At 37.6% G+C, this 26,468-nt stretch overlaps 1 protein-coding gene across 4 annotated transcripts in view; it reads right to left on the bottom strand.

Moving 5' to 3' along the window:
• PKIA (cAMP-dependent protein kinase inhibitor alpha) overlaps window positions 1-26,468 on the bottom strand; it is a 95,264-nt gene that overhangs the window by 10,278 nt on the left and 58,518 nt on the right. For 2 of the 4 annotated variants that reach the window (XM_017341410.3, XM_070075254.1), the window contains one exon: window positions 25,473-25,559. In XM_017341410.3, coding sequence (XP_017196899.1) covers window positions 25,521-25,559 — 39 coding nt within the window. In that variant the 3' untranslated portion in view covers window positions 25,473-25,520. Of the gene's footprint in view, window positions 1-6,064; window positions 6,236-25,428; window positions 25,560-26,468 lie in introns of those variants that run through there. The other 2 variants (XM_008255683.4, XM_002710648.4) reach the window with 2 other exon arrangements.

Raw genomic sequence — 26,468 nt, 5'->3', positions numbered from 1 at the left:
GGAAGAAGCTCCTGGCTCCTGGCTTCAGATCAGCCCAGCTCTGGCCACTGCTACCATTTGAGGAGTGAACCAGCGGATGGAAGACCTATCTCTCTCTCTCCTTCTCTCTCTCCTCTCTCTCTGCTTCTGTAATTTTACCTTTCAAATAAATAAACAGATCTTTAAAAAATATTAAAAATACATACCAATATCAGCAGAAAGGAATTTTTTCAAAATATAAGAAATGTGGAAGGAACTATAATGGTGAAACCCATGTATCATAATGAGCATACACTCTGAAATCATAGTTTGAGATTATTCACAATTCAGTTTAGCATGGCAGCTAGTCACCTATTCCTCTAGGCTTAAAATTTTCTCAGTGTACATCAAGGAAGGAACTATTGTTTAATCTGGAGAAAACTTTTATATTCTCTCTTCTTTAAGAAGCTAAAACAGTAAAGAAAGAGGCATAGCATAACACAAGTTTAAAAAGGCAATTTTTGTATACTATACTGTTTCTTCATTTGGGCAACCATTAGTTTCCATTCACTAGATTATATGTTACTGTTTTTATGGAACTATGACTTGTCATTTATTTAACCTTTTTTTGTTGTGTTTTGAAGATTTGTTTATTTGAAAGAGTTACAGAAAGAGAGGGAGGGACAGAGAGGGAGGGAGAGAGAGAGAGAGAATGAAAGAGAAAGAATGTTCCATCTGTTCATTCCTCCAAGGGGCCACACTATGACTTGTCATTTATTTTCCCTTCCTTTCTCCCTCCCTTCCTCCCTCTCTCCCTCCCTTCTTATATCCTTCCCTCCCTCCTTCCTTCCTTTCTTCCTATTTCCTGTCTTCCTTCCTATTTCCTTCCTTCCTTCCTTCCTTCCTTCCTTCCTTCCTTCCATTTTCTAAGACTTATTTATTTAAAAGTCAGAGTTCCAGAGAAAGGAAGAGACAGAGAGATCTTCCATCTACTGGTTCATTCCAAGTGGTCACAATGGCCCAGGACTGAGCCAGGTCTAAGCCTAGAGCCAGGAGCTTCAGCCTGGTTTTCTGAGTGGGTGGCAGGAGCCCAAGCATTTAAGTCATGCTCTGCTGTTTTCCCCAGGCCTTTGGAAGGGAGCTGGATAGGGAGTGGAGCATCCGGGACACAATGCTGGCCCCTATTTAACCTTTCAAAATGCTCCTCAGAAGATTGTAGGTTCAGTTCCTGCTCTGCCACTGAGTCATGGAGTGATTTGAGGAAAGATCCTCAATCCCCTCCCCCATTCTTCCATTGTTACTAAGTAAAGTAGAACAGCTAGATAATGTGACAATGACACTTCAAGTAAAGGTACAAAAACAAGGATCACTCGAAATTGCCTCAGTTCTAAAATCCTGAATTTGGAAATTCCTTCCTCTGGCCATAGCAATCTTTATCTTTGCTTCTCAAGTATGACTCAATTCTTCACATTGATTGTGTCTTCAATTCCTTTAATCCTTTTACGTTACCTGTGGGGAGCAACTCGGACTAGACTAAGTTACTGGAATTAAGACTTATTCTATGCATCTGCTCTCCCACAATATGGCGCTGGGAGAGGAGAAAACAGCTTCTACACAGCTGCCTCCAGTTCAACCAATAAACAGCAGGAGCTGCTCCTGATTGGAGGAGAGCAGTGTACTCGGTGTGTGGGTAGCAGAGTTGGGATTGGTGGAAGAGGACTATAAAGGAAGAGAGAGACAACATGCACCAGGAACATCTAACAGGAACATCTACCTGAAGGAACACCTGTGCAGCCCCCGAGAGAGCCGGCCGGCGGTGTGCCGCTCCCCCGCGGAAGTGGGGAAAGTGGCCAGGGGGAACCGCCCTTCCACGGAGGTGGAAGGGTCGGTAGCCAACCCGGGAAGAACCAGCAGCAAACCCGGGGAGGGCCGAGCAGACAAAAGAACAGCGCAGGGTCCTGTGTCGTTCCTCCACGAAGAGGGGGAGCAACATAATGGTGCCGTGACTCGGATAGGAAGCCTAGGCAGGGTTTAGTGTCGTTCCTCCATGAAGAGGGGAAGCGACAGTTACCCTCTTGTAGGTCCAGCTATTATGAATCAGTTGCCCATCATTTCATGTAATTTTCTTCCTATTAGCCTCAAGAAGTTCCTTTGATCTACTGGCATCCTTACCTTCCTATCTACACTTCACTGCTAGGAAAACACAGCAGTATACTTGCTTTGATCTCACTGCTGGGTGGCTCAGTGTTACCAAAGTCACAAAATTATGCCAATTGGCTCAATTAGAAATTTTGATTCTATTATTAGTATACACTGGGAGTTGCTCAGAAATTCTTTTGTTCTCCTCTAGTTGACTCTTCCTTATGCTATTCTCTGCAAAAAGGAGTCTATACCCCCTTCCAGACCTCACAGCAGGCTCAGCTCTTCATCTTCCTTCTTTGAGAAGACATAGGACCTCTGCTGCAAATTCTCTTAAATCTCTTTCCCAAACAACATTTCACTGTTCAATCACTTTTATTTTCTTTGGGGGAGTTGGCCTCTGTCTTTATGAGACATGACATTAACTTTTTTCTTTTTCTTATTGCTAACGCCATCACCCACTTCCTATTAACATGAAACATCATATTGGAGAGTATTTTTATTCATTTTCCTACCTTGATATCCGTGTCTAATTATTTGGCCAGGCCATGTTGTTTTTATTTGATATATTCATATTTCTTCCCCTCAAACATGGGGAAAGCTCCAACTAGTATTATTACTGAATTTTATTTCCCAAATTTCTCCATGTCCCAATATATCTAAAACACTGCTAACAGAGCCACATTTCAGCTTCTCTCAAAGGTCTTCAGAGTCAAAGCCCCAGCCTGTAGAACGCATTCTGAATGTTTCAGCTTATCTTTTAAGATTTTCCACAATCTGGAAAGGTCCCGTTTTTGCTGTCTTAATTTCAATCACTGGTCCTCATGCTTGTTCTGAGTACCCATGATGGTTTTTCAGAACTTTTCTGTTGTTGCCTTTGCTCACCTCTCTACTCCACCTGGAATGCCTTTCCCCAGTAATTTCATTTGTTGAAATGGATTGATCACTCAATGTCCAACCAAACTTCAGGTTCTGTTTTACTTTTCTTCCCTTTCTCTTTAGTTAGCACGCCATGGGCCCTATTTCTGCCCGAAAAAGGGAACTTACATGCTAAATAGAATTAACAGTTATCTCTCCTCATAGACAGGAACTGTGTTTTGCTAATATTATATTTACATACAATTCCTAGCAAATTCCCCTTTACATAGTGCTAAATAAAAGATGTGATAAATAGGCCGGCACCACGGCTCACTTGGCTAATCCTCTGCCTGCAGCTCTGGGACCCCGGGTTCTAGTCATGGTCGGGACACCGGATTCCCGGTTGCTCCTCTTCCAATCCAGCTCTCTGCTGTGGCCCAAGTGCTTGGGCCCTACATCCGCACGGAAGACCAGGAGGAAGCACCTGGCTCCTGGCTTCAGATCGGTGCAGTGCGCCGGCCGTAGTGGCCATTTGAGGGGTGAACCAACAGAAGGAAGACCTTTCTCTCTCTCTCTCTCACTGTCTAACTCTGCCTGTCAAAAAAAAAAAAAAAAAAAAAAAAAAAAAAGATGTGATAAATAGAACTGACCATGAGGAAGAAATATGAGTCACTTTTCACAGTAGCGACAGAGAACTTCTCTGCTTCCTGATTATACTGAATTATCAAATCCTACAAGCTCATCTGTTCAATTGAGAAGGTTTTTATAGGTGAAGAATCTGATGACTACTTAGCCCAGTTAAACTTCTCAAATTCACATAATTAGTTAATTAGCATCCTGGAACTTGGACCTATAATATTCTTGTCTATTCTTTCTGCCGATCTGCTGCCTATCTGAGTAAGTTAGAGTTTGGATAAAGTTTTTGACCTTGGAATAATTCAATGCTATTTGTTGTGAAGATATTTCCATTATCTATATCACCATTAACTAACACAATATTTAGCTTCCATGTTACTTTAAAAAGGTTTGATTTGGACATGCACATTAATTTGCCAAGTATCTTATAAGTGTTTAAGGATAGGTGAAGTTATAGTGATAAACTTTCTTCAATAATCACTCTTTGTCTTTTCAGATGGCTTCTTAAAATATAGGTTTTTAAAAAAACACAGCCGCTATTATTTCTTGGAGCAGTAAGAACAACATTATGAAGTAGGAAACATTTCCTCATTTTTCAGATGAAGAAAATAATCTCAGAGATTTTAAGTGACTGCTAAATAAAACATAGGATCATGACTTAATCCCAGGTATGTGGGTTTTACATAAAAGGCATTTCATTTGCAATAAAGGTCTGTGATTTTTGACATTATCATTTTCCTATGCAGGCTCCCATAGTAATACATGCATGTGGGATTAACATCTAATTAACTTTGCTAGTGATACTTTTAAGGAAATTTGAAATATAAAGAACAAGGCAGAGAACAGTTGTGACATTTATCATAGGAAGATACATACGATGTTCTTTATATTCTATATATGAGTATTTCACATTGTTAACAGATCTTGGTGGCAATTCTACTTACATGAGGGAGTCAAAAACTTACTTTGAATTGTTATTCGGCACACTCTGAAGTAATGGGCGCAAGGAGACAGAAATAGGATTATGGAAGATTTAAATGTATGCTGTGCTCACCTTTAAAGTGTTCATAGTTAGGTTTCATTTGGATTGACTCAAAGACAGTATGACTGCTATAATCCAAAAGTTGTACCTATGAAATTTATATTTATTAAATAAAAGCTTTTTATAAAAAAATAAAAAGACAGTATGGACAATTTTGAGATCTTATTACTATGAACTTGCCTTCCTCTTAAGTATTTTTGAAATGTGTTTATTAAACTGATGTGCATCAATTTTACACCTTTAAAGTAACATAGAAACTAAGTACTAGCTGTTCCATTACAGTAGCCATTATAATTATTAGTATAATAACAACTATTATTATAAAAATAATACTTCATTTTTATTATGTTTCTTTTTTTCTCTAGGCAACAGATTTATTTGCCAATAAAAGAACAATAGTTAACAAATGACCCACTCAAAATACATGAATGAAGGGAGAAATATGATTACATTAAAAATAAGGATAGTTTAATCTTCATGATTAAAAGTTTTTAAAGTGAATTCTTGTTAGGTGCTCAAAAAGCAGTTATTTTTAAACACATGGTGGCTGTTTTCTCAGTCATGCATTTGGACACAGGTCTTCTATTTAGCAATATGACTACCAGGGATCTGAAAATATCTTTTACACCAAGTACAACACTGTATAGATGACTTCTACTTTTACTTTGAAATTCTGGACAACTGTCACCAAAAACTTATGTCTGACAGATATTCATTCCCTTCCCCCCTCAGAAAACAAAGACAAAATAAATGTTCAAAAAAGTCAAATAGATGTCAGCTGTGGATAGAGCTTAAACAAAGTAGAAATTGGCACATATTCGGATCTTACAAAAATAATGTTAAAAAAAAAAACCCTGGAAAATGTATCAAAAGTAGGCTTTGATTCTTCACTAGAGTTTCCTGTTTAAGTTCCTATAAGTGGAGTTTTCTAGAAATGACAAAATAATAGTGTACATAGGTAAAATAATACAGTGATTCTTTTGTGTGTAGTTATATAAAAGATTAACTTATATGACTATTCAGCCTGAGGGAGTGAGAAAAAAAGACATTTTATTGTTTAAATACCGAACTATTTGAAGTTAAATTAAACTTTATATCATATATCTCTAAAATTGACAACTCAAAATTCAATCAAAATTCATGAATAAGAAATAAGCTTGCTCTTTGTTTTCCTCTTTCTTACAAAAGCTTCCATTTTTCTTTCTTTAACAACAGAAGCAGTATGTTGGTGTTCTAAGAAGACTTCCTTTCTATGATGAATTTCTTATCTGAGATTCATGATTCATGTTAATCTTTTCCTTGTTTACTCCTTTTATCTTTGCTAATATCACATGCACAACTTATTTAAAACAATAAACCAGAAAGTTTTACTCTAGTAGAATGTACAGATTTAAATAGATTTCATGAGGCTACAGAAAAGTATGTACTTACCTCTCCTAAATTAAGCAAATCAAAGTGATCCTCATTGATGTATATCCTAGAAGAAGTTGGGCCTATGAAGCTGCTAAAATGATTTTTATAGTGACATTGAGTCATGAGCCAAATGGTGACTGGATAACATGCTAATTTTACTCCTGTAAATGGGGCACATGAAATGAGACTCACAGACTTGGAATAAGGAATGGAGAGAATGTCATGAGCGTGCACTGACGACGTCTCTCTAATATGAATGGTGTGACTTCTTTTAAGTTTAAAAGATAAGAAAGAGAAAGAAAATTCTTTCTGTCCCAAGATTACAAATGGAATTTTTTTTTACTTCCTGACTGTTACTTGATGAAATCGTAAAGTGTGTTAAAAGCTCTTAAGTAGTTTACTATATGCTCAATCTAGTGCTCCTGAAATCTTTGGTCTCAGACATCTGTTACATTCTCACAAATTATGAAGAATTATGAATTTTAACTTATGTGGATTAACTATATTAATATGTAACTCATAAGAAATGAAAAAAACTGAAAAATTAAACTAATACACTAAAAATATCAATAATAAATAATTATGTGTTTATATAAATATTTTTAATGAAAATGAAATAAATTTTCCAAAATAAAAAAGTTTATTTATTTTGTTTTAATTTGCAATTCTGTGGTCTGAATTTTGCAAATATCTGGCTCAATAAAAGACATTTGGTTTCTTAAATCTGCTTTTGCATTCAATCCATCCCAATATGTTGTTTTAGTTGAAGTATATAAAGAAAATCTTCTCACACAGATTTTTGAAAATGAATAGAATTTTAGTAACTTTTTTCCCAGTTAATTGTAGATTTTTCTTTCAATATGAAGTCTAAAACTATATCAGTATAGTTTCCATACTTTTTAAAAATTATAATCTATGTTATCTATTTTGCAATTTGAATGGATGTTTTGTTATACATATTTTATATATGCTAGGCATTGGTGATTTGGAAAATATTGGTTAACTAGGTTATATAAATTTTCAAAATAATAGCAAATTTCATTATTCAGTATCACATTTGTTAGTAACACTATCTATGTCTTTAGAAAGTCTTTAATAGGGAAATTCACAATTTGACAGGAAAAAATAATAAGTGATCCAAAATTGTATTTTGTGCTTCAAAGTTCAGAAGTTGGCAAAAGCTATTGTTGGATTGTAGGGTTTTTCAAATGGGGAGACAGGACACGGGAACGTCCATTCTAAGAGCGCACCTCCACTTTTATTTAGAGGGTACCACCAGCAAGTCTACAAGCTGGCAGGCATGTAGGCAAGGTTATACAACAATTTAAGGATTTGGGCAAAGCACTTCAATCTGGTGGTCTAACATAGAGATTAGAGCTGTGTTGTAAATCTTCAGAGACAGGCCCATTTAGGTACCAATTCATGTCTATTAGCCCCCTACTGCTCCCACTGCCACATTCCTTTGGGGTGGTGTGCCCATCCTTGGCCTTTTCTGGCATGAGCAGAAACTGAGGCCTTGCCTCTAATTTCAGGGGGGTGTGCCCCCTGAGAGGCATTTATGCAGCATCTCTACATTGGATTATGCTTCCCTCAAATTAGCAAACTCATTTAATTCATTTGCAAGAGACTCCACTAAATGTCTTCATTTGAATAACTACAGTTTTCCTGTCAGTGTTCTTTCAAGTAAAAATGGTAATCTATGAAAAAAGTGTCTGGTTCAGCTCTCAGTCTCAAAACTGCTTAGCTTGAGACAACTATGTATTTGGGTATAAATATGCTTCAGGAAATTACCATGTCATCACACAGAATATTAAAGATATACACTCAAGGGTTGAGATTAAAAAAAAATGTTTTAACTGTTTCATCAGATAAAGCATAAGGATTATTAGGAGAGTTCAGTACCAATGACTTGATTATTGCAAAGGTGCCAGTAGTTTTCCCCACCATGCTTTTTCATCCTTAGTACAAACAGCCATTTTTTTACATGGACAGCTTTTACACTGTTTTAGTAAACTCATAACTTGTTTAATTAATTTTTCCTCTCAAACTTTCTTTAGCCTAGACTAAGATGATTCCCTTGCCTACACAATATTTAACAAATCAAGGCTTTAAAATGAAAAATCTTAGCCTATAAATGTTTTTTTAGCCTATAAATGTTAATGAAGTCAGAAGGACTCTCTCTCTCTCTCTCTCTCTCTCTCTCTCTCTCTGTTTTCACTTTCTATTTAGACAACAAGGGACCTTAAAAATACTCATAACTGTCTGCTCACTTCTGGTTAACCCTTTATCATTCCAAACAATAGAATTTCTTTTTTTTCCCCCATTACTCCTTAAATCTTATTTATAGCTTGTTTTCTTAGTCTCTGTGGAAAATCCTACCTAAACACTTTGTGGAGAAAATTAACATCATCCTACATAAGTTTCTTCAATTCCTCTTACTCTATACACAAGGAAAGCTATCCATCTCTTTGTTCAAGAGTGCTTCTGCCCAGCATTATTACATGACTTATGTTCTTGATTCTTATTTCCGCCCTCACCTATTATTGTTCCTTTAATTCTGCCTCTTGTTTCTGGAGTTTCTTCTATTCCCTAGCTATTTCTCAAATGCTTATGAAATTGCTTACTTCTTCCCTGTTGTAAACTCTTTTAACTGTACATGTTTGAGGCCGGCGCCGCGGCTCACTAGGCTAATCCTCCACCTTGTGGCACCGGCACACCGGGTTCTAGTCCCGGTCGGGGCGCCGGATTCCGTCCCGGTTGCCCCTCTTCCAGGCCAGCTCTCTGCTGTGGCCTGGCAAGGCAGTGGAGGATGGCCCAAGTGCTTGGGCCCTGCACCCCATGGGAGACCAGGAGAAGCACCTGGCTCCTGCCTTCGGATCCTGATCCTTCGGATCAGCGCAGTGCGCCAGCCATGGCGGCCATTGAGGGTGAACCCAATGGCAAAAGGAAGACCTTTCTGTCTCTCTCTCACTGTCCACTCTGCCTGTCAAAACAAACAAACAAAAAAACTATATAAGTTCTTCAGGACATTCATCCTTTTTTTTTTTTTTTCCATTTATTCTCAAACCTACAGGAAACAAGGCAGATAAAGATTTTTTTCCTGAGGTGTGGGGTTCCAGAGGTGGGTGTTGTGCAGCAGGCTGAGCCTCCAATTGGGACACCCAGCACTTTAGCTCCAGTCCAAGCCCCTGCCTTCCAACCCAGCTTCCTGCTAATGCTCATGTGAGGCAGCAGATGAGCTCAAGTACTTGAGTCTCTGCCACCTCCATGGGAGACCCAGATGGAGATGCTGGCTCCTGACTTCAGAATGACCCAGCCTTGGATGTTGCAGGCATTTAGGTGTGGACCAGTTGATGGAGATTTCCTTCTCTCTCCTGCTCTCTCTCTTGTTCTGCCTTTCAAATAAATAAAATGAACAACCATTTTTAAAAGAAGGTTTTCTACTACAATGTCTTATTTTATTTTTGACAGGCAGAGTTAGACAGTGAGAGAGACAGACAGAGAGAAAGGTCTTCCTTTCCGTTGGTTTAATTCCCTTTGTAGTTTGACTTACATATCTATCAATTTATCAGAATTGTTTTCTCAATGAAAAATTATTACAAAAACTAGCCCCCAAGTTCAATAGTCTTTTTACAATAGTCAGTCATTTCAAATTGTATACAGCAGTTTATAATGTTGTTCTTTTCCCCTTGAAACATTCTTCTATTTTAGCTACCAAAGATACTATATTCTTGTTTTTTTTTTTAATTTCATTTCTGCTTTATATTTGTTTTAAAATGAGAGAGAGAGAGAGAGAGACAGAAAGAGAGAGAGAGAGATCTTCCATCCACTGGTTCATCCTCAAATGCTTGCAATAGCTGGGCAGGGATAGGCTAAAGTCAGGATCCCATAACTCAGTGAGTGTCTCATGTAGGTGACAGAGACCTAAGTGCTTGAGTCATCACCTGCTGCCTCTCCTAGTGTGTATTAGCAGGAAGCTGGAATTGGAAACAGAGCTAGGACTTGAAGCAAGGCATTCTGATATGGAATGCAGACATCTCAAGTAGCATCTTAACTGCTGCACAAAGTGACCACCCCAGAAAGACATCATGCTCTCTGGTTTCCCCATAATCTTATCGCACGTCTGATGCATACCTCTTTTCTTTGAAAGAATAGCTATTATCTGGGGGCCAGCACCGTGGTGCACTAGATTAATCCTCTGTCTGCAGCGCTGGCATCCTAATATGGACACCGAGTTCTAGTCCCAGTTGCCCCTCTTCCGGTCCAGCTCTCAGCTGTGGCCTGGGATAGCAGTGTAAGATGGCCCAGGTCCTTGGGCCCCTGCACCCGCATGGGAGACCAGGAAAAAGCTCCTGGCTCCTGGCTCCTGGCTTTGGATCGATGTAGTTCTGGCCATTGCGGCCATTAGGAGAGTGAACCAACGGGAAGGAAGACCTTTCTCTCTGTCTCTCTCTCTCTCTCACTGTAAATTCTACATGTCAAATAATAATAATAAAAAAGAATAGCTATTATCTTTTTTTGTTCTTTATGTTCTGTTTTGTAATCCCATTTACCTCAAAAGCTTGAACTGTTACCTGTATATTGGCAACACTCAAATCTGTAATTTTCAGCCCTGATAATTTTCTGAAGTATCTGAGAATTTTTACTGCCTATTCTACTATGGATGACCTTAAAATTCCAAATTAGGGTCTGACACTGTGGTGTAGCAGGTTAAAGCCCCCACCTACAGTGCCGGCATCCCAAATGGGTGCTGGTTTGAGTCCTGGCTGCTCCACTTCCAGTCCAGCTCCCTGCTAATGCTCCTGGGAAAGCAGCAGAGGATAGCAAGTGCTTGGGCCTCTGCACCCACGTGGGAGACCCAGAAGATGCTCCTGGTTGCAGGGTTTGGATCAGCTCAGCTCTGGCCATTGTGGCCATTTGGGGAGTGAATCAGTGGATGGAAGACCTCTCTCTCTACCTCTCTCTGTAACTCTCTCTTTCAAATAAATAAAATAAATCTTTAAAAAAATTCCAAATTGAAGAAGTTTAAGCTAAAATCTCTTGCTCTCTGCCTCTCTACTTTCACTCTCAAAAACTATTCATTCTCCTCATTATTTTGTTTATATTACCACTATTTTCTCAGTCATCTACGACAGAAATCTCAGAATTTATCTTCAATCACTTCATCTCACAAATTCTTCACATTCACACATTTTTCCAAACCTCATTGCTAACTTTCTTCCATTCAATGTTTCAAATATTCTTTATTTCCATTCCTCTTACGACCACTGTTTCATCATCTCTTTCTTGACTATTGTAATTGTAGGCTAACTACTCACTCACACTTCCCTAAACATATTCTTCACCTACTTACTCATTTATGTTACCACAGTAAACCTGATAGAGCCTAAATAGGATTAAAAAAAAAAATCTTCAGTGGTTTCTTGGAATCCATAAAACATAGTTCGAAATTTTTGCACAACCTCTTGGGAGTTTGGAGCCAACCCAGGTAAGTATCTTCCTTTCCCACAATTGTTCTCCTATGCACACTGAGGTTCAGCCACAGCACCATATACAATATTCCTGCCTTTCAGTTGTATTTTCCTACTGTTTACTCTAATAGATGGCAACAAACATCCTTCTCTTCTTTCAGGCTCACCTTATAAGCCATTCCTCCTTCCCTGTGTCTGGGTAGAATGAATCACTTCATTATAGTGCTTATTAATTCAGTTTTACATGAGAATTGTTTTCAGTTGACATCTCCTTATGATTCATTTTTCTTTCACTTTTGATACCATCACATTGCTTGACATGGAATTTTGAATGTTGCTCTTAGAGCCACTGGAAGATATCTTGAAGATTTATTCTTGATTGTCTTACTCCACATATTTATTTTTAAGTGGTTTTCTCAAGATCATAGAGTTGGTTTCAATAAAACTAAGCTGAGAAAGCATGCTATCTTATTTATATTCAGTCCACTTTCTGATCTAGTAAAATATTTCATCAATTTAAAGGGATAGAATATAATCATTTTCTTTAGCACACTTTGCAGTATATTCCCAATTATAACGTAAGATTAAAAAATGACAATAGCACTAGAAATCACACTAGGATTCCTTGTAATCTATTCTATTTTACTTAATGAAGGCTACATCTTTTTAATGTTTTTATCAAATATATATTACTAAAATAGCAAATTAATGCATGACATAATTTGTTTCATCTTCATGATAGGGCTTTTTACAGAATTTATTCAATATTTCAAAAGGCTTATAAGCTAATCTTTGTAATGCCCCTGCTGAAGCAGTCACTTAGCTGGAGAACTGTTGATTGGCAAGTGATAAGTGATACTACTTGCACACTACAGATGAAGAAACTAAAACAAAAGAAGTTGACTGACTGGACCAATGTCTTACATAGTCAGCAGCAGCACTGATGTTAGAATGGGATCTGGACATATTCACATGAAAACCTCAATGGCATTAGGAGCCTGAGGATGCTAGTCTTCTCTATGATATGATGCTTTCTAAATTGTTTCTCTTACCTTCTCCCTTACTGGATGTTTATGAGCCCAAGGAAAAAGTTTTAAAGTCTATACCTTCTTATTTAGCTAAAACTTTTTTTTCCTATCTCAAATAGTTTGCTTTTGAAAGGTTATTAGGGGCTGGCATTGCTGCATAGCAGGTTAAACTGCTGCCTGCAGTGCCAGCACCCCTTATAGATGCCAGTTCGAGCCCTGGCTCCTCCACTTTCAACCCAGCTCCCTGCTAATGTGCCTGGGGAAAGCAGTGGAGGATGGCCCAAGTCCTTGGGTCCCTGACTCCACATGGGAGACCAGGAGGAAACTCCTGGCTCCTGGCTTCATCCTGGCCCAACCTGAGCCACTGCAGCCATTTGGGGAGTGAACCACTGGATAGAAGATCTCTCTGTCTCTGTCTCTCTATCTCTGTCTCTGTCTCTCTCTCACTCTCTCTCTCTCTCTGTAGCTCTGACTTTCAAATAAATTAAAAAAAAGAAAGGTTTTAGGGGCTGGTGCTGTGGTATAGTGGGTTAAGCTGCAGCAAGCAGGGCCAGCATCCCAGGGGGTGCTGGTTTCAAGTCCTGGCTGCTCCACTTCCAATCCAGCTCCCTGCTAATGCTCCTGGGAAAGCAGCAGAAAATGGCAAGTGCTTGGGCCTCTGCAGCCATGTGTGAGACCTGGAAGATGCTCCTGGTTCCTGGGTTCGGATCAGCTCAGCTCTGGTCATTGTGGCTGTTTGGGGAGTGAACCAACAGATGGAAGACACCCCCCCCCCCCGCCGCCTCTCTGTAACTCTTTCAAATAAATAAATAAACAAATCTTAAATAAAAGAATAATGAAACAGCTATTGTACAATGGCTTTATGATTTGTCATAGGACCAAAATATTAAATATGTGCCAGATAGACTATGTAATTTACATTCCTTAACAACACTATTAAATATTAGTCTCATTATTTGAGTCTTTAGTTTAGAAACCTTAAGTCATGAAACTAGTAAGTAATTTAACCTCTTACCTACCCAAGCAGTTACCATTTTCCAACATTTAAAAATTTTTTTATTTATTTGACAGGCAGAGAGAAAGAAAGAGAAAAAAAATATATTAATATATTGAGCTCTCCCATCTGGCTCACTCTCCAAATGCCCCTAACAGTTGGAGTTGGGTCAGGCTGAAGCTGGGAGAGACAGCTCGCACGCTCTCTCTCCCTCTCTCTCTCTCTCTCTCTCTCTCTCCTTTTAAAATAAATTTTTTAAAATGGCTAAAAGAATTTATTATGGCAATGGAATTCCAGAGATGGGCAGCAGATGGTCTGGATATAGCCATAGCAAAGCTTATTCTACACAGAATAGAAGAGAAAATGTTTTATACGTTTACGAATTAGTGGGTAGGTGGGGGATTTGGACTCTCTTACAACACTCCTTATTATTCTTTAAGAAGAGCCCCCTTAGGCAGCTTGTTGATCCACCTGATCAGAAAGGCTTTGGAGGGCATTTAGACCTCATAGCTGGAGAGTGGAACCAGTTAGGCTGACAAGTGGTGATTTCCTTCTGAAAGAGGGTGAGAGTCAAAGTGGTCTCACTATGGCTTGCTGTTGCACAATAGTAAACACACATTCCCTAGGATTATGAATTTGAGAAGAACCTGGATAAACATTTGATATCTGAAAAGAATGGTTCCAAATTATGAAAAAAATTCCTGCAAAAACTGAAATGAAAAACATGCTTAATTATTTCCAACACTAATCTTAGTACAACCTTTCAAATACAATGGCAATAAGCTTTCATATAGTCACCTATAAACTGCATTTAACTTTGGTATATTTTATTTGATGAGATGTAGCATGGGGCTTCCAAAAGTGCAAATTGCCTAGGATGGAGTGGGGCCCTGCTCACACGAAGCAGAAGTGACTTTAATAGGCAGGCTCAGGCTCTGAGACTGACAGAGCAGGGGTGTATTAAAGAGAGCCACCTGGCTTAGGAGAGCTGGGGATTAGTGATTTAGAGAGCATGAAGGGGGGAAAAAAATCCAAGATGAGAATCTGGGGTTACTTCTAGATTTCTCACTTTTAATACATGAGAAAATAGTGAATGCAAAAGGAACAGCAAAATAAAAAGTTTAAGGATAGCATTTTAACATATTACAACGCTATACTTAAATTTGGTGATCTTTCTTGTTCTAAATGAGTAAAAATGCAAGAATTAAAGACACACATTTTGATGTATTAATATCTGCTCTTCTGCAAATACGTATTTTCTATATATATTTAGTATCTAAATATCTACTCCAATAGAAAGAATGCTTAAGTATTCCACATGTCTCTTTTCAGCCAAAAAGAAAAACAGTTGCTATGACTATGTTTAACATATTTTAAATATATGTGTCATCACTGCCAATTTAATCTGCTTTGCAAATTCTGGTTTCCTATGTAGTACTTATCATCTGCCTTAACTACTAAACTGTCATTGCTTGGGATTATAATTAATGTTTTTCACTATTATGTCCTGTTAGGATATATTTTATTCATTTTTATTAATAAAATAATAATAAATAATAATTTATTAATAGAATGCCCTTTAGAACAGTGGTGAATATTCTTCTCTGCCATTGTTCTACATTATTTCAAGGATTTTTCATACATTTCCTTTAAACCAGGCTTTCAAACTTTTGGACTATTTTTAAGTCAACAGAATAGGCTCTAGAGAGAAAAGGAAATTATGAACAAAGGTAATTGGAATTAAACAAATTTAAATGCAATTAAGAAAGTAATAGCTTGCCATTGAGAAATACATCCATATGTAATATATAATGCATATTAATGCATCAACATCAAGACAGCTTGAAAACGAGATAATCTATTCAAAAATATTTTAAAATATTAATGAGAAGATGTGGTAGAATCAGTAAATTCATAAAATACAAGAATATTTGTAAAGTAAGCAATTGGTCAAGAGAGAAGTTTTGATCTGGAAAATCATGACATTTTGAACTTTATGAAGAACACACTTTACTATGAGTGCCAAGTATTGTTACTATTGTCTGTTGTTAGTCCTGGAAATTAACATGATTTTATCCTGTTAAATATTCCAGAAACTATTTAAAAGGCTAAACGTTGGGTTGGTGATGGCCAACTAGTGGCCTGTGGTGCTGGCATCCCATGTAGGCACTAGTTTGAGTCTTGGCTGTTCCACTTCCAAACCAGCTCCCTGCTAATGGACTGGGAAAGGAGTGGAAGATGGCCCAAATGCTTGGGCTCCTGGACCCATGTGGGAGACCTGGAAGAAGCTTTGGATTGCCCCACCTTTGGCTGTTGTGGCCATCTGGGGAGTGAACCAGTGGAGGGAAGACCTCTCTCTCTCTCCAAAACTCTGCCTCTCAAATAAATAAATAAATCTTTAAAAAAATTCTAACTGTTGGTTTCAACAAATAAAAAGCAACTCAACTGATGTTGGAATGAACTAAGAAATGAAAATATGGCAAAATAGAGACTGCATTGATTATAGTATAAACTACCTGAGAATACAGTTTCTATTTTCCTATTTTGTGCTCCAAATTTCAGAAAGGGTTTTATGCACAGTGCAAGGTACAAAGTAAATATTTAAAAATATTGAACTCATTATCTTGTTTTACAATTATTAATTTCTTTGGAACTTCTATAACTTTTTTTATTTCAACATAATGAATTAATAATTTCTGTAAATAATTCCATGGAATGTTATGTCAACCAAACTCATTTGAACAATAATTAGAAGTGGTGCCCATCACGTCATGTCCTTAATTCATACAAACTCATAAATTTTTACAATAAAACCAAAGGCTCTATAAACACATAGAATAAGCACTTGCCAAATGCTTCAAAAAAAAAAAAAAAAAAAAAAACCAGGTTTGATACATTGTTGAATGCTGTATACTTGGTTATACTTCCAACCAAACACTTCATCTAAAGCAGTGTGTTCAATCTGGCTGCACATATATTTCACATGGGGTGAATTGTAATCTTACCAATAGCTGGTCCCATGATCAAATCTGATGTTTGTCTACATGACAATAACAACTTTTCAGTTAACAGCTTTTTTCATCAGTTGTAAAAGGCAGCCCACTAATTTGCAAAATTTGATAGCAAATGTGTAGCTGTATATGCACACACCAAAATCTAACTGGAACATGGTTAATTACAGCTATTGAGATTGGATGTCATTTTTAAAAGACTTATTTATTATTTGAATGGCCAAGTTACAGAAAGAGAAAGAAGGAGGGAGAGAGAGCGAGAGAGAAAGAAAAAGAGTGACAGATCTTCCATCTGCTGGTTCACTCCCCAAATGACCACAGTGGCAGGGATTGTGCCAGGCCAAAGCCAAGAGCCAGGAGCGTCATCCAGGTCTCCAATGTGGGTTCAAGGGCCCAAGCACTGGGCCTTCTTTTGCTGCTTTCATAGGCACATTAGCAGGAAGCTTATTCGGGCTTGGAACCAGTGCCTTTATGGGAAGTCAATATCACAGGCTGTAGGTTAACCAACTACACCACAATGCAAGCCCCAAGCTTGGATGTCATTTACCAACTTATTAAAATGCAAACAAGCAAGGAAAATTAAGAAGATAATTTTTAATCAATCAATTAATTAATTTTTTATTTATTTGACAGCTAGAGTTAGATAGTGAGAGAGAGAGAGACAGAGAGAAAGGTCTTCCTTCCATTGGTTCACCCCCCCAAATGGCTGCTACGGCCGGAACTATGCTGATTCGAAGCCAGGAGCCAGGTGCTTCTTCCTGGTCTCCCATGCGGGTGCAGGGGCCCAAGCACTTGGGCCATTCTCCACTGCCCTCCCAGGCCACAGCAGAGAGCTGGACTGGAAGAGGAGCAACTGGGACAAGAACCCGGCGCCCATATGGGATGCCAGTGCCACAGGTGGAGGATTAACCAAGTGGGCCATGGCACCGGCCCGACAATTTTTAATTTATTAAAAATAGCATGTCTTTAGAAATCTTAAGGAAATTAACATGAGAAGGCAAAACATAAAAATCTGGGTGCTTTGTTTACTCCCTAGGCTATGGCAATGCAAATAAGGAAGCTACTCCACATTTAAAGGAAGCTATAATGTATAATCGGTATCCAAACTTCATCTAACTTGCAGATCTTTGTTTTTATTTTCAATTTTGTTGCATTTAAATATTTTATTTTTTCTTTGGTCAAATTAATTTTTTTATTTAAAAGAATTCTTGGTTGACATATAATACTTACAATGCAGTACAATATTTCTACAGATACCTACAGTGAACAAATCAGCCCATTCATTTTTTAAAATTAAATTTTTGTTCTCTTCTGTCTTTCTTCTGTAAAGGATGACCCCAGGGAGAACATCTGATCTAGTCGTTATGTTCCTAGCTCAGACATCTGCAACCCAAATCAGAGTACCTGGGTACCAATTCCAACTCTGCTCACTCTTCTAACTTCTGGCTAATGCACATCTTGGGAGGCTGTGGTGATGGTTCAAGTAGTTGGGTTCCTGACTGAGTTCCTTCTGGCTCCAGGCTTCAGCCTTGCAAGCAGCTGGGGAGTAAACAAGTAGATGGGGTCTCCCTCCCTCCGTCTCAAATTTCCTAAAAACCATTTTAAAATCCTGTTAAAGTATATCAACTCTACTCCCCACCTCATTGTCACCAACATTTACATTTCTTCCTGTACAAGAGTGTGTTTCTGTACTTACTGTTATATAATAGTTTCACATTAAAAGACTATAAATACAGGGTCATTTAAAGAGAGAGAAAAAGAAATAACTCTCATAAAGAAATAACTCTCAAAAGTGACTTTCAAGAATGTAAAATTTAAAAAAAAATGTTACAGCACATGCCTTCTTTCAGCTAATGTCATCCTTGAGAAGCAAAAGAGATGCAGCATGGAGAGAATATAAGGTTAAGGGCAATGAAAATAAGTTACTATTATATTCTGTCATGTATCATATTCAAGGGAATTAGGAGACAGAGAGGTTTGAAAATCAAAATTATTATCTGCTTGCTATTTGATGTTGGGCAAAATATTTCATTCTATTGGCTTAGATTTTCATGTCCCTGAAATGTGGGTTCTCAGTCTAAAGAAATAATTTAAATATTTTCTAAGTCTAAGGATCTCTGACCTTAGTGTCTGTGTGCCCTTTATAAATGCCAAGTATTCACAAAAGATAGCATTCTTCCAAAAGTCTTTGGAGAAAGGCTTCCTATATTTAGAAAGTCCATTGGTGCCCTGGGGTGTTCTCATGTCTTACTGCTATTTATAACCAAGTATAGGCCAGTAGGACAACAGATTTGTTTTAACTAATAATTTCCCGAGTTTCTGGAAGCTGAAGTGAAGCTTTTCATTATTTTCAGTGTTAGGAAATTGTTGAAAGCAAAGATTTTTAAAAATTCATTTACTTAATTGCTTAGGTACCTGCTTCTGTTTGGCCATGGAGCTGTCACCCTGCTTATTGCAGACCTCTTGCAGGAAAGCCATGTTCAGCTCTTGTGTGTTGCCAAATGTGTGTATTCCTATGGTTTCTTTTAAATGACAATTTATTCCAATTTAAATGCAGAAAGTAATATAAAGTCTTCAAAAATTCATTTTTTATTATGAATCTTGTGGCTTTTGTTTTATTTTACTGAGAGAACACTGTATTTGCAGCCAAACTGATACATATAGGATTTTCTTTTTTTGTTTAAGATTTTTTTGTTTTAACTTTTAGCTCCCACATATAAAGGAGAACATGTGGAATTTGTCTTTCTGTGTCTGGCTTATTTCACTCAACGTGATGTCCTCCGGTTAAAACCATTTTGATGCAAATGATAGATTTCACTCTTTTATTTTAATACAGAGGTATTTACCAATTTGGCAGGCTTTTAACAAAGTAAAAAAAATTATTGGGAAAAAAACCCGCCAAAATCTCAAATAGAAAATGAGATATTGCCAGAATTAGATGGTGTTAGTAATAGAGATTAATTATTACAAGTATACTAGCTGGCTACCATTATAAACAACTTTAAATTATACTATTTGCCCAGAGAGAGACTATTATTTAAGCGTAAGCTGTACTATTGACAACCCTAATACTTAAGTGTTTCACACACACACACACACACACATAAGTATGTATGTATATATGTTTCTCCATGCGGGAGATCCGAATGAGGCTCCTGGTTCTTGGTTTATGTCTGGCCCAGCCCTGGCTGTTGCGGCCATTTGGGGGAGTGAACCATCTGATAGAAGATCCCATTCCCCATCTCTCCTTTTCTCCCTCATTCTCTCTCTCTCTGTAACTTTGACTTTCAAATAAATAAAATAAATCTTTAAAAATTTTATTTGAAAGAGAGAGAAATCGAGGAGGGGAGAGAGAGAGAGAGAGAGAGAGAAATTTTCCATCTACTGGTTCACTCCCTGAATGCGTGCAAAAGCCAGGGATCCGTCAGCTTGAAGCTGGGGGCCAGCAACTCAATCCAGGTCTCCCACATGGTGATAGGAAACCAAATGCTTGGGTCATCACTTGCTGTCTCCGAGGATCATTGGCAGGAAGCTGGACTGGAAGTGTTGTGTAGTTGGAACTTAATCCAGCACTCTGAAAGGAGGTGTAGGCATCCTAAGCAGCATCTTAACCCACTCTGCTACAATGCTCACCCCAGAAACCTCTTCAATTTGATGTGTACTCAGAGATTCTTTGGTATTTTCCCATCATTCTTTATCTTTTTAGATCAATACTATATTCTAGGATCATTTTATATTTTCCCTGCTCAAGTTTTGGAGTCAACTATGTCTTCAAAGGCCTCGCATTACTCTAATTGTAGAATGGTATTTAGAAACCAACTCTAAACACTAAGTAGGCTCATTTCTAATAAAGAGTAGCTACCCCAGACCCTCAGTAGAGAGATGGGGTGGGGCTTGGGGGTGGTGCTGTTGCATAGCAGCTAAGTATGCCGCCTGCAGCACCGGCATCCCATGTGGGTGCTGGTTTGAGTCCCGTGTGAATGCTGGTTTGAGTCCCAGCTGCTCCACTTCTTTTCCAGCTTTCTGCTGATGTGCCTGGTAAAGCAGCAGAAGATGGTCCAAGTCTGTGGGTCCCTGCACGTATGTGGGAGACCCGGATGAAACTCCTGGCTCCTGGCTTTGGTCTGGCCCAGCTCCGGCTGTTGAGGCCATTTGGGGAGTGTACCAATGGATGGAAGACTTACTCTCTCTCTCTCTTTCTTTCTCTCTCTCTCTCTGTCTCTCTCTGCCTCTCCTTCTCCCTCTCCTTCTCTGTGAATGATTCTCAAATAAAATTTAAAAAAATAGATTGGGGTATGACATATATTGTATATATAAAATACATATTTCAGTATACATATTGAAAACTATGAGCTCACCATAATATCAATAAACATTACATCATTAATATCATCCAAAACCATACAGCTCATTCCAGTTCTTGTCTTTTGCTTATTTTTTTTTAAATTTGGAAGGCAGAGTTACAGAGAGAGAAGAAGATGCAGAGAAAAAGATCTTTTTTATATTTTTTAAAAGATTTATTTATTTATTTGAGAGGCAAAATTACAGACAGAAAGAGGGAGAAACAGAGAGAGAGAGAGAGATCTTCCACCCACTGGTTCATTCCCAAAATGACTGCAATAGCTGGGGCTAGGCCAGGCTGAAACCAGGAGCCAGCAGGGCCCCAACCACTTGGGCCATCTTCTGCTGCTTTCCTCGGTGTATTATCAGAGAGCTGAATTGGAAGTGGAGCAATCAGGACTCAAACCTGCACCTACATGGGATGCCAGCCTCTCAGGTGGCAGCTTAACTCGCTATGCCACAACACTGGTCCCCTTTTGTATACTTAATCTCCCTCCTCAGACAGGGAGATACACTGATTACCATAATCTTTACTGTCCTTACTTATTGGATCAATACACATTTAAACATATTCTTGTGCCCGCCACCTCCTATCCCATACAATGTTCTTCATACCTAGCACAGGGCATAACTCTGTATTGCATGGTTGCTGTGACTACTTCTTGATATAATGCAGTGCTCACTCCAGTAAGACTTCAATATCTCACTTAGGCTCTTCTGTAGACCCCCTCTCTCCTTTCTTGTGTTCCGTTCCCAGTGCCAACGTATTGTGGTTCCCTTTATGCCCATGTTCTCCATGGTGAAAAAGGCTCACTTGGCCTTATCTAATGGCTTTTGGACTAAATAGTTCAAGAAGAGGATGAGGAAAGGGGAGTAGAAAAAGATGAAAAGAATTTTCTTTTTCTAAATTATATTTGAAGAGGTTATTTATTTAGGAAATTATAAAGACATTATGAAGTATCACTTGAACTCAACCTAGATTATGTATTGTTTACATATCTGTGTATCTATTTATATATCCTTTATCTATACATTTATCTGTATGAGGGCACTTCAGAAAGTTCATGGAAATGGAATTACAAGATACATTTATTGTGGTGCAAAAAATTTGAAGTCTATGCATAAGAGGAATCTTCAAAAAGTTTATGAAAAATGTGCATTATGAAAAAAATTATACATTGATACAATATTTTTGCAGTAAAATAAGTGTATCTCTTAATTCTATTTATTATGTGGTTTTGAAGACATACATGTACACTTAATTTGATGCTAGCAAAATATATGTAACAAAATATATGATATATATCTAGATATTTTAATACAGATAACTTTATATAGTGTCACCTGGTAGATAACTATAGTCCATTGCTATGAAAGGATTTGCAAAATCCCCAGCTAAGAGCACTTGAAATTGTAGTTATACTGTTCTAATTCCTCTTTTGTCACTGAGCTTTTATGCCATCTATTGATCTTCAGTTGCACCCTTTTGTTGACCTGCATATGCCATGCCTATCCCTTCTTTGTATCTGAGCAGATATGCTACAGTGGTGTCTCTCACAGGGCTGTATATAAGCCATTGGCAGCAGAATCTAGTGAAGTGCTTGTTAAAAGGCAGGTGTCTAGGCCCATCCTGATTTTCTGTTGAGAATCTCTGTGGGTGGTAGTGGGTATCCAGACTTCACCTCAGGTGATTCTCATGCTTTTGGTGTGGAAATGGAGACACAAATCACTTGTTTACAATGTCTCAGTGTTCACTGTTTAAAACAGGCAGGTTTCACCAGTGGTAATTTGGTTGTTCTAGCTCTTTTGACTTTTTTTTAATATAACAATTAACAAAATGAAATGTAAATGCTTTCTGAGATCTTGATTGGAGGAATCTTATAGATAGATCTTTCAGAATTTGGGAAATTACAAATGCAAAGGGTTTGTGCTGAAAGAGCTTTTTAGAGAAAGAAAAATTCTGGAGGTGAGTGTGTGGGAGGGAGTTGTAAGTTTAGAGAGTAAGGCAAGAGAAACACAGAGTAGGGCGATGTAGAACACAGAATGCAGTTTAATTTTTATTCTAAATGATAGCGGATTGTGAGCAAGGATATTATCTGATTTATTTCTCTTTAGAAGATTATTTTTGCGACTGTACTGGTTATACTATAAATATTGGAGCAGCAGGGAAAGGAGGGAGATCAGGTGAAAAGCTGGCTCATGTTTTCGATGAGGCAAACAATGACACTTGGAGTAGAACAGTGAGGTGCAGATGGATTCAGGATAGATTATGAAGTTAGAGATGAAAAGAATTTATGATGATGAGGTGTAGGAATTGGCAGAGAGAATTTAGTAATGAAAACAAGGTTTCTCGCCTAGCAATTGTATGAAATATTACATATAGATATATAGATATAGATATAGATATAGATAGTACTATTACATAAAAAAATGAATGTTGACTATAAAACCAAGAGCAAAGTTACTTCTTTGATGATTGGAGAAAGGTGGACCAGACTAGAGCACAAGTGAAGGTTCAGCAGTCTCATGCTAGTTCTGAATTTTGGTAGTATGTTTACAGGAGATTATTCATCATTGTGTGCCATAACTTTCATAGATTTGTCATACTACTTTACACTTTACATGCATTAATTATGTAACAATTATTAAAAATCATCTAAGTAAGAAATGTAATCCTTAGCCATTAATGATAAAAATGGGCATCTACTTCAAAATAACATATAAATTTACTCATAGCCTTTTGTATTATGAGGCTTTTCAACTACAAAATTCTTTCATTATTATATGAGAACCTTATGCTGTATAATGAAACTTCCTATTTTAGGATAATTTCCCATATTTAGGTGATACTATTCCCTAATCTGTCTAGAAATTTTATTTTATTTTATTTATATTTTTTAGAAATTAAAAAAAAAACTGTTTCCAAGGGAATACATGAAAAGAATGAGGCATGAGAGACAACCTCATATATTGTTAATAAATACATACAAAGACAATTAGAATAGCTAGTATCCTAGCTAGTTACTCAGAACTGTTATTAGTGAATACATCTGAGTACGACATGTGGATAAAAAATGCTCTAATATGAGTACACTTCCTCCTATTTTGAAATAAGTATCATAGTGATATTTTAGAGCATTACTTTACTGCTATATCTGGAAGTGTGTGCACAAAAGTACGCGTGTTAGTGTGTCTATGTGTTTTGGTTTGGTGTTGTGGTAACTGCATCATGCTATATTTTACATTTCTTCCCTTAATGAAATGGCGTTTGTTCTTGGGAATGGAGAAGATAGCAAAGGCACTTTACAGAGAAGTAGCTGTAGCAGCATATGGCTATACTACCTGTGGAAAAAGTATAAATAATGTTGTAGCAGCTAGTGATTCTGAAATTACCCATAACTATGCCATTTTTATATGACCTTAAAAGCTTGTTTTGCAAATAAAATAGCTTAGAAACTTACCTACTTTCTACTCATATTTTAGTCATTTAATAGGCAGTGTAATGTAGGAAATATGCCTAAAGGTAAATAACGATAAGCAAATTATAAAAATAAGTCTCCAACTGGAGAAATTGTAGGCTACATCAGTAGTCTGCGGTCCTGGCTTTAACATGAGCAATACATCTGCCATAGACTTTGATAAATATGCATCTAAGGTTGGTCTTCTAATTATCTTTAGGATCATGAAGACTCATTCATTCATTCAATAAATGTGATTGCTTACAGTCCATGTGTCAGTTACAGAAGTCTACACACTATTCTTGATCCTAGCCAAAACGCCGAGAAGTGATAGAAAACAACACACTGATAGGGAGCAAATGCTATACTAAACACTGAGCATACAACTGTAAATGAGAAGACCAGCTCCTGATTTCTACGTCATTATTGTCTTTTATCTTGCCATAAAGTGGGATGTCCTTTCACCATAAGATTTAATCTCAAATTTCAAATGAAAATTGTCAGTGGATTCTGACTTGTAAAGGTAAGTGAAAACAGGGCCTCTTCTTCACATGCCCCACTCTCCTTTCATCATCTGCACTCACATGGATCACGCAAAGGGCTGGATAAAGAAGTGCCCCTAAAAAGAGCCAATCAATTTCCTCATACCATTTGCTTGGACTGTTCCTCACTTGGAAAACTTGATGGCCACGATGACTCTTAATTTTGATAAGCAACTAGAGGCTCATGGGTTCACCTATGAAAATGATTTGTCTTAGAAGGAAGATACCAAAAGGGTTAATTTGCTGCTCTACATGCTTAACCTTCTGGGATCTCCACAGGCAAGGAGATCATGAAGTGTGCTTAGTAACAATGAGCTAAAAATGGAAAAAAGCATAGTGCTGTTATTGTGTTCCTTCCCTCTAAGGCATTGTCTGATAAACATCACAGCATCCAAGGGAATTATGAATAGTTTTCTTGTAGGGTAGGTTAGATAACCATCATTACATCAAATAGTCATATCATATCATATCATATCATATCCAGTTCCAGCACTCTTAATTTAAAATGATTAAATGTGTGAATTTTAGTGCTCCTACCTGATTGGAAACCTTTTTATCCTTTATTCATTGACTATATTGGATTTCTTTTTTCCTTAGAGATGATCTTCAGATTTTTATCAGACTTCACTTCATTGGGGGAAACCAGGACTTCCCAGAAAGTCAGGAAACTGAAATGGAGACAACAAGCAAAGGAAAATTATCTGTACATATAGTTTTACTTTTGACATTATGACAAGAGGCACAAGTTGTATGTTGGGCTTTCAAGTCAAGCAGACTTCAACGTGAGGGCAAAAGGGGCATATTTCCTGTGCGTTTTTCTTAAAAATCATTTCTAGTCTTCAAAATCAACCAGACCACCTTTTGTTAGTCTTTACTTAGATCTTCAGGAAATTAACTTAACTAAACCAATTCATAAAATAAACACATGAACTTGTAGAAGGATACTTCACAACCATCTTTAATATGTTCTTAAGCTTTTCATACACAAAAGCGTTTGTGTGTATGTATGTGACAATTTTTTTGATTATGCAGTGGAGAGAGAGAAAAAATCTGTTGGTGATAATCAGTGATCTAGAAAGAGGAGCATTAGGACAAAGGGAAGTGAATGAAGCAATAAAGTCCTGAGGTTGTGATTCCAAAATGATAATAGCAGGCTTCTTAGTTACTAAGGAATTGGTCTTCTCCAACTGTAGTCACACCTGGGATAGGCCATATATATCACTTCATCATTAATGGAAAACAAGTGCACCATCTTTCCTTCTTTGTATCCATTGGCCACTGTTGTATAAATCATTTCTTTTTTTAAGGTCATGTTCTTTCCCCTTTGTCTGAAAACATTAGGATCCATGAAGAGAGATGCCTACCAAGCCATCACTTGGTAAATGTACCAGTAATGGTTTTAAGAGGGAAATGTTTTGGGGATTATTTTAGGTTGTGTTTGCCCAAAAGCTGAACCTATGATAAGAATTTGAATGCAAAGTATTTATCTGGAGGGTCATCCCAGGAAACTCAGGATTCATGTGAACTGTGAATGGACGCATGAAAGAAGTCAATAGAGGTGCATCACCAACCAGGCT

Source organism: Oryctolagus cuniculus, chromosome 6 (genome assembly GCF_964237555.1).
Source record: "Oryctolagus cuniculus chromosome 6, mOryCun1.1, whole genome shotgun sequence".
Taxonomy (NCBI): domain Eukaryota; kingdom Metazoa; phylum Chordata; class Mammalia; order Lagomorpha; family Leporidae; genus Oryctolagus; species Oryctolagus cuniculus.
The sequence above is the reverse complement of the archived record's forward strand: the minus strand, read 5'-3'. Positions and strand labels throughout refer to the sequence as shown.